The following is a 7,957-nucleotide window of genomic DNA, read 5'->3' as shown; positions in this document are numbered from 1 at the left end:
TGAAATGAAGCGAGATTGGAACCCTAAACGGTGAAATGAAAGGGATGAGATGACTTACATGACGATCAACCTTGGTAAGGATTAGATCGGGTATGGATAGAACATGCGATGATACAATGGTAAATGTGAAAAGAAATGGAAACAAATTCAACCTCATCATCGTCGTCGTGCCAACATATGTATTTTTCACGTGTTGTTAAATCCACCAACATCATCTTCCTCTTCAATATCTGTTTTCCTTTGTTTCTCATATTAATCCATAGATGACTGATACAAATGTTGCAGCATTTGCGGAATTTCTCCGATGATGGTTGATTCATCAAAGAAACCAAGAGTTGTTAACAATAATTTGTTCTCAGCTTTTGCCCACCAATTGTTTGTTAAAATACCTATATCACCCACTTTTGAAAGCTTGCATTACGGAGTCACAAAATTCCATGGCTTTTCTTGCAGAGAAGAAACGAGTTAGCTGGAGGATGAATGAGTAAGTCACTATGGAAATAGGTTGACCCGCAATATGTATGGAACAAACAGCTCATGGAGGAGCTCATTGAGTTTAAGCTTGACAGATTCATTATCTAAGTTATAGATTCTACAATGTCCTCCAAATTGTCTTTTTATTTCTCTTTCGTTAGTGCGTGTTTATTTTTTTGTTTTGCTTGTGTAAGTACACAGGTCTATACTTGACAGATTGAAGGTACATAGTTTATTGGATCCGTATAAGAGATGGTTAGGGTGAAAAAGAATGTACGTTGCATATTCTATTTTATGATGTGCACCTTACTGACAGTAGAAATGGGAGAAGAAAAAACTTAAGAAACCTAATAGTTTTAAATTAGAAGTGCTATATTTTCACTCATTCTTTGAACAATATTTTGTCTATATTTGATTTTAACTTAGTTCTATTAAAACAAAATTCATTCAACTCGTCCATTAAAAAATTCATTCAATTCATCTAATACATTTTAATGATTCAATAGATTTTTTTTCTCCATTAAATTTATAAAAAAAAAACAAATTAAAAAAAAACAATTTTTTCAAATATTAGAAAATCATTTTTTCAAAAATACAAAAGTATATTTTTTTAGAAAAAAATCAGTTTTTTTTAAATACAAAAAAATGATTTTTCTCAAAAATTAAAAAATAAGTTTTTGGGAAAATATCAAAAGTCAATTTTATTTTTTAAAAAATCATTTTTTAACGAAAATACAAAAAATAATTATTTTTTTAAAATACAAAAAATACCAATTTTAAAAAAATATATATATTCCAAAAATTAAAATATGACCCATGGAAAAAAAATCAATATTTTCAAAAAAAAAATATCGTTTTTTTTTTGTTACTGGCGTCGTATATCAAGAACAGAATTTCAGTGTGCTAACTTTTGTCCCTACTTGGCCGCATTTCATTCACAAAAAAACAATTGAAACCCTTCACAGAACAACTATGGATCCTAAATAAAATGAGCACTAACTCATTAATGATCAAACAGGCATATGACCCATGGAAAGGCGATGAGAGAGGGGGGATGCTATACAACGAGGCCATTAAAAAATATACATGCAAAACCCTTGCCAGACACTTTGAAATGCCTTCGTGACACACTTCAAAACCCTAAAATCTCAGTACAACAATACTGACAAAAAATGTAAATATAACAAGGAAACCCACTCCAGCAGAATTACAACCTGCGCAATACACCATATTCACAAGTCAATATATTGCTCAGTAATAATTGGCATCATAAGTAGCTAGAACTACAGTAAACCAGTAATCCTCAGGGAAGAAATTCAAGGCATAACCAGACCCGGAAGAAGTAGTATTTAAATAATCTATATTTAATTGACAAACAGACAGCCTCTGGTATAAATTTATAGGAAAAATTAAAAATGGAATTAGAAGCAAAATGACACGCACCAATGTTTTTCAATGACTGTGAAATTGGTAATGCTGGTAATGACATCTCTGCACAAGTCCAAATAAAGCCAATGTAAGAAAATGCTAACAACAATATGCTAACAAGTCCAAATATAAGCCAAGTGAAAATTACTTGGTCCAAACTCATACCAGGTGCACAGAATGATAGAGATGTAAATGAAGATGATGAGGGCCATGGTGCAGCAATATTGTCACTTAAATCACATGTAAAACTAACACCAGATGAATTGTCAAATATCACATCTCCCGGCAAGCTTCGGAGTAGACATCCTGCATCTAAACCAACAATATCAATTTAACTTACAATTCAATCATACCTTGACAAAAAGTATGTCTTTGCTGTCCTTGTCTTACTGATTATAATTGTAAGAATAAACAAAGATTATACTTAGAAATCTTTGATTGGATGAGTTAATTATAAGTTTTTAGAGAATTTAGCATTCTACGTAATTCAAATGCTTCAACTGAATTCCCTTCATTTTTAAATTCTTTGGTTTGGATATATAGTATTAAAATAATTCATTCTTAAATTTTTTGGTTAGTTTTATAAATTTTAAAAGTTTTGTTAATTAAAATTTTTAAAAAGAGACCAATTTGCAATATTTGAATATTTAAAGGGGCCAATTTGTAAATTTTGAAAATTATTAGGACCAAGTTTGTAATGTTTGAAACTGTTATGGGTCAATTTGAAATTTTCAAAAGAATATGGGGAGCAACTTATAAAATTTGAAAGATTAATAATAACCAAATTTGACATTCGAATTAAATAGAAGATTTTCAAATTCCTTACTTTGACGTGTCATTTGAAATTCCTTAAATTTAACTTACACAGCAATTCTCCATATTTTTTATTCAAACAATGGATTTTGGCCAAATTATTTTAAATTCTTAAAAAAAATTACTTTCCCTTAATCCAAACACACTCTTGTTAACAAATCCAAATATCACCCACATGCCAGTTCAAGTTCAATTAACAAAACCTAATGTAATATTCTACTAAAACATGAGTGAAATTATTCTCAAACGGTGAAATCATATTTAACCAACATTGTTATAAAATAAATTCCGAAGTCTCGTGAGAACAGATTATCAAATTATAAATAACAGCAATCAACAAAATTCAAGGAGTGGAAAAAGCAGTAAACCTTGTACTCCAAATGCTAGCAAAGCTCCATGTATAGTCACAATAAAAGAAGAATTAAGTTAGAGATTTTCAAATAATGGTCATAGGTAGTAAGTAATTTGGACATCATTTAAGCATAAGTATAAATACCTTGTATGCTGAAATCTTTCAAATCGACATCACAAAGCTCATAAACATTTGTCATCACCCCACCTCCACGTAACATCGATCCAAATTGTGTTGCACATATTATAGCTTGTTTATTGGTAATTAATATTTTTTGTTGTGTCTCTGCAATATATGTATTTAATGAACTGCAGCAGGTAGGACTAGGAGCAGCTACATTCTTACATACAGCAATTACATCTGAAGGCTCCTTAAAAGTCAAAGGACAAACTTGCACAAGCAAGATTTACCGAGTTAATAAAACAAAAAACAAAAACAGTTTCAATTCAATTTGTGGAACACAATTTTTTAACTTTTTAATATGTCGTGAATACATGTTTTCAAGAAGATCCCTCTAATAAATTTAATTTATACAGGATACCATAATGAAATTTTGTTAATTAAAAATGTTAATAGGATGTGCATTGCTATACAATATTCTAGCAATCTTAGTACAACAAAGAAAAGGAATCCCAGCCCCTTTTCTATTGAAGTAATAAACTTGTTAGGATACAAGTATCTAAGAATATCTTGGGTTGAGAGTATGTTAGACATCCCAGTTTATCATATAAGATTAGTTCCTTATCTCAAAATATCCCTTAAGATTAATTTCCATATCACATAGTTATTATCATGATTCCCTATACATTAAGAATTGGGAATCTTGTATGTGTCCCAATAAACTAGGGTTAGTGCTCAGTCTTTTGTATCAAGTCATTATTAATCATATTATTCATATTACATATTTCAAAGGTCTTGGTACTTTCTCATATTTATTAACAATCATATAGCCCCATTATTATGAAATCAAAAGTCCTTATTTCTTTGCGGAAAAAAAAAAGTCCCTATTTCTTCTCTTCTTTATCTAGACTAGACCCCCCATAAAAATAAGAAGAAATAACCAATACATCAAAAAAATAATTAAATAATTTGAAATCTAAGGTAGGTTAAGACCAGCAACATAAAATCACTTGAATACATTTTCCTAAATCCAGATATTATTTATCCCAAATTATTCATTAATGACATGCTTAGTCATGCCATTGACATACCCTCCAAACCCAAATATACAACATTAAGAATGGGCTAGTTAAACAATGTACCTTTGTTGACTTTGCAGGCAGATAGTATCCGGAATGCTTTATTTGCAACCTCCGATGATAGTTGTTTGGAAAGATAAGAATAAACAACACCTTTGCAATCATTTAGATAATCAGTGTGATTCATTTCCCCAGCCATATTGTCATTATTTATCATCATTTGTCGGCCAGAAATCTGAAGCGCTGCATCCATAATTGCAGGCCGACAAACAGGTCTGCAACACTCTTTAAGTGGATCAACAGTTCTACAGGCCTCAACTAATTTACTTGTGTTTACTGTTCTTTCAAAAGTAGAATCATTCTTCACAGGGCATGACCCACCTGTAAGATTAGATGATTTAATAGAACAAAGTGTGGGTATTGTATTATTTGCCCCTCTGCTAGCTAGAATACTAACAATATCAGAGAAGCAATGATCAGCAACTGCATTTGACAAAACCAGATTATTGGATTTCATGCCAAAGAAACCCTGGAAGATGTGGATTAAGCTACTAAATTGTGGACAACATACGACATTCCCTACAAGGGATGCCAAAGGCCCAAAGCAATCAAATGCTGCTTTATCAAGGATATTTGAAATTTCTGGTCGTGAAAAGTTTACAGGGCACTTACCAGTTAAAACTGGTTCATATCTGGTTGGGACATAAGGAATAGGATACATTGGTGGGACAGACTCGGTGGGAAATGGAACTTTAGGTATGACGGAAGGTGATATTTCTATGGGGTCAAAGAGCCCAGAATCTCCAGAAGTAGGTTCCTTAGCTAACTCAACTAGTGAAGTGGTTCGCCTATGGTCGGCATGTGATTCTTGTGCTGTCACATGTAAGAAAGTAGGAAGCCAGATGACAAATAAAATTAGCCGACAGCACCAAGAACCTACAACAATTAAACATGGACTGACTTAGCATACATACCAGTCATTAAACAATGATGTTCAAAGATAAAACAAACCAACAATTTGTATAAATGTGCATTACTCTAATCTAGAATTTCTTGATACATGACAAATTAAATATTGCAGCATGAATATCCAACAATAACCCACACTACCATAATCGGGTTTATAAAACAAAACTACAAGAGTTAGCATACAAATACAACCAGCAACTTATGAAAACCTACAAAAATTCATGATTAGCTAATAAGGAATCGAAACCATACTACTATTGCTTACCTCTATAATAATTAGCATCCTGATAGCCGCCCATAACTTCCTAGCCCTTCGGGGACATTGAGTTTTTACACGGGAGAACCAAATTGAAGCCGTTGAAAAGCCAAATGGCCTCACATAGGAGATGAGGCGGACTACTACCTCAAACTCCAAGCTTAAGATCTGCAATTAGAAGTAAGAATAAAAGTTAAGGCTCTGTTTGGTAAAGTAACCAATAAACTAACTGATAGGTAGGTAATAAAGTCTAAACTAATATGTGAAGATTTAACTAATAGCTAAAAAAACTAGCTAAAAGAGGATAATCACAACCAAAAGTTTTTTTTCAGAATACCAAATAATTTCCAAATACAAATTTAAAGAAAGCCAGTGTTCTTCACAACTAAGTATTTAAGAATAAGTCACTAAAAAAGCACTCCACAATAGTAACAACTATGCAAAACTATGGTTTAATAACCCTAAAATTTTGATTTCACTATTTTTCTTATAAGAAAAAACAGAATAAACACCGACTATTCCTCTTCACACTGAATACGAGCGATCACCAAAATCGAACAGTGAACACCAATATTCACGCTACTACACTCACACCAAAAGCAACAATGTTGAACATAACCATCTTAGTAAGAGTTAGTAGTAAAAGCAAATGAAGTAGTTAGAGAGGTGAAGTAAAAGGATGAAGAATGTTACCGTATGTGAAGAGAGAAAGTGAGAGAGAAAAGAGATGATGTTATTGTAAAGTAGTGAAAAGCATGGATCGGAAAAAGGAAACCCTAATTGAGTAGTAACAGAAGATAGCAGAAAAAGACTAGGATAGAGAGAAGTGAAGAGAGAAGAAAGAGTGATTTGCTAACAGCTGGCAGCCTTACTACCTACTCCTATTCTTACGATTTTTGTTTGTTTTTAATTAAATTTATTTAAGTGGTGATTGGCGCTGGATTGAAGAGAGATAATTAACTTTGTATTTGCTTCAAGTTTTAAAAATTATTTTCGGGATTATTGTTATGGGAATGTAATATTTTATTCTGAATAAATTTATTTATATATATTTTTTCTATTTTTATTTTAAGATTTAAAAGGTGGGAATCTAACTTTGGAAATAAATTTCAATTAACTGCAACTATCCGTTACTATTCACATTTATTTATTTATTTTATTTTTTATAATTTTTAAATTAATTAAATATTATAAATATTTTTAGAAAATTTAGTTTTTGCCAAATACTTGAATATGAATAAGATTCTAAATACTAATAATGATGAGAATAAGATTCCAATGTTATTTCTAAATTTGAAACAAAAATATACCTTAAGAGATCTGGTAATAGGGTAAGAGGACTAAAAACTTAGGACTGTTTGAGGTTAACGTTGACTTTTTAAATTTTATTGGATATATCTCTGTTTTTTTATTATAAGTCATTTTTTATTTTTCACATATATTAAAAAAAATAAAATAATTATTATTGTTTAAAAATAAAAAATTATGAATGTTTTTACAAAAATTATTCTTTATTAATGACATGAAAAAGATAAATTTATATAATTATAAGAAGAGAGAATAATAAATTTTTAAGTGTATAATAGGAAAAATAATATTAATTATTCATTGGTAATATAAAATGATTTATATTGTGGTACAATTTTTTTTCTAAAACGATTTATAATAAAATACGGAGGAAATATTATATTATTCTCTCCGTCTCACAATGAGTGATTAGTTGACCATTTTACACGAATTAAAAAAAAAGAAAAGATACAAAATGATATTTCTACTAAAGTGTCTTTGTCAAATATCGGAAATGATAAAAATGATAATACTATTAATTAGAGGATATAATTAAACAAAATATATTAAAAATTAAAATGAATCATTTATTTTAGGACACTATTTTATTCCAAATAATCATTTATTATGGAAGGATAAAGTACATCTCTTAGATACATTAATTAGTATTTAATAAATTTTTAACATTTTTTTATAACTAAAAACAAAGATAATATTAATTAACGATAATCATGATCCTCTTGAATTTAAACACAGTGTTTGCAATGACACAACAACCATTCCAAACCATTATTTTCTTCTTGAATTCAGGTTTAACGTTCATATACTCTTTTTTTAGTTTCTAAAATATTTATCTGGGGAAATATTTTACATGTTACTTTTAAATATAATATCATTTTTATGTTAACTATTTTTAATATATACTCTCTCCATTCTCTTTTATAAGTAATTTTTATTTTTTAAATATATTAAATAATTAATATATCTAATCTATATAACTTAAATATATTATTTATTTAATAATTTAAAAAATAAAATTTACTTATAAAAAAATAGGAAATAAAGTAAATAAATATATTTTATTAATTAAATAAATTGTAGTAATAGAAAGTTTAATTTATACCCCCAAAATTAAATAACACAACTTGTAAAAGAAATATTTGTTATTTATTGTCTATG

At 29.3% G+C, this 7,957-nt stretch overlaps 1 protein-coding gene across 4 annotated transcripts; it reads right to left on the bottom strand.

Moving 5' to 3' along the window:
* Positions 1-1,367: 1,367 nt before the first annotated feature.
* On the bottom strand, positions 1,368-6,408 carry LOC127105634 (uncharacterized GPI-anchored protein At1g61900). 4 transcript variants are annotated; one of them, XM_051042828.1, is made up of 9 exons: positions 6,185-6,408; positions 5,501-5,659; positions 4,939-5,202; positions 4,330-4,647; positions 3,212-3,457; positions 3,084-3,107; positions 2,068-2,214; positions 1,918-1,965; positions 1,368-1,688 (listed from the first exon to the last, which is right to left on the bottom strand). In XM_051042828.1, exons 2-9 carry the CDS (start codon positions 5,532-5,534, stop codon positions 1,615-1,617), a joined length of 1,155 nt encoding a protein of 384 aa, XP_050898785.1. In that variant the 5' UTR covers positions 5,535-5,659; positions 6,185-6,408; the 3' UTR covers positions 1,368-1,614. The 4 variants fall into 4 exon arrangements, with proteins under 4 accessions (XP_050898785.1, XP_050898782.1, XP_050898783.1 ...); XM_051042825.1 differs by having other exon boundaries at positions 4,330-5,202; XM_051042826.1 differs by having other exon boundaries at positions 2,068-2,208; positions 4,330-5,202.
* Positions 6,409-7,957: the final 1,549 nt, after the last annotated feature.

This window comes from Lathyrus oleraceus, chromosome 7 (assembly GCF_024323335.1).
Source record: "Lathyrus oleraceus cultivar Zhongwan6 chromosome 7, CAAS_Psat_ZW6_1.0, whole genome shotgun sequence".
Lineage (NCBI taxonomy): Eukaryota > Viridiplantae > Streptophyta > Magnoliopsida > Fabales > Fabaceae > Lathyrus > Lathyrus oleraceus.
This window is presented reverse-complemented; position numbering and strand designations above follow the sequence as displayed.

Bases quoted from the DNA above. Each gene is read 5' to 3' on its own strand.
- LOC127105634 (XM_051042825.1), bottom strand. From the start codon at position 5,534: ATGGGCGGCTATCAGGATGCTAATTATTATAGAG. The intron at 5,203-5,500 runs GTAAGCAATAGT...TAATTGTTGTAG, and splicing joins GGATGCTAATTATTATAGAG to GTTCTTGGTGCTGTCGGCTA. The intron at 2,215-3,083 runs GTTTACTGCTTT...TTGTTGGTTTAG, and splicing joins GCTAGCATTTGGAGTACAAG to ATGCAGGATGTCTACTCCGA.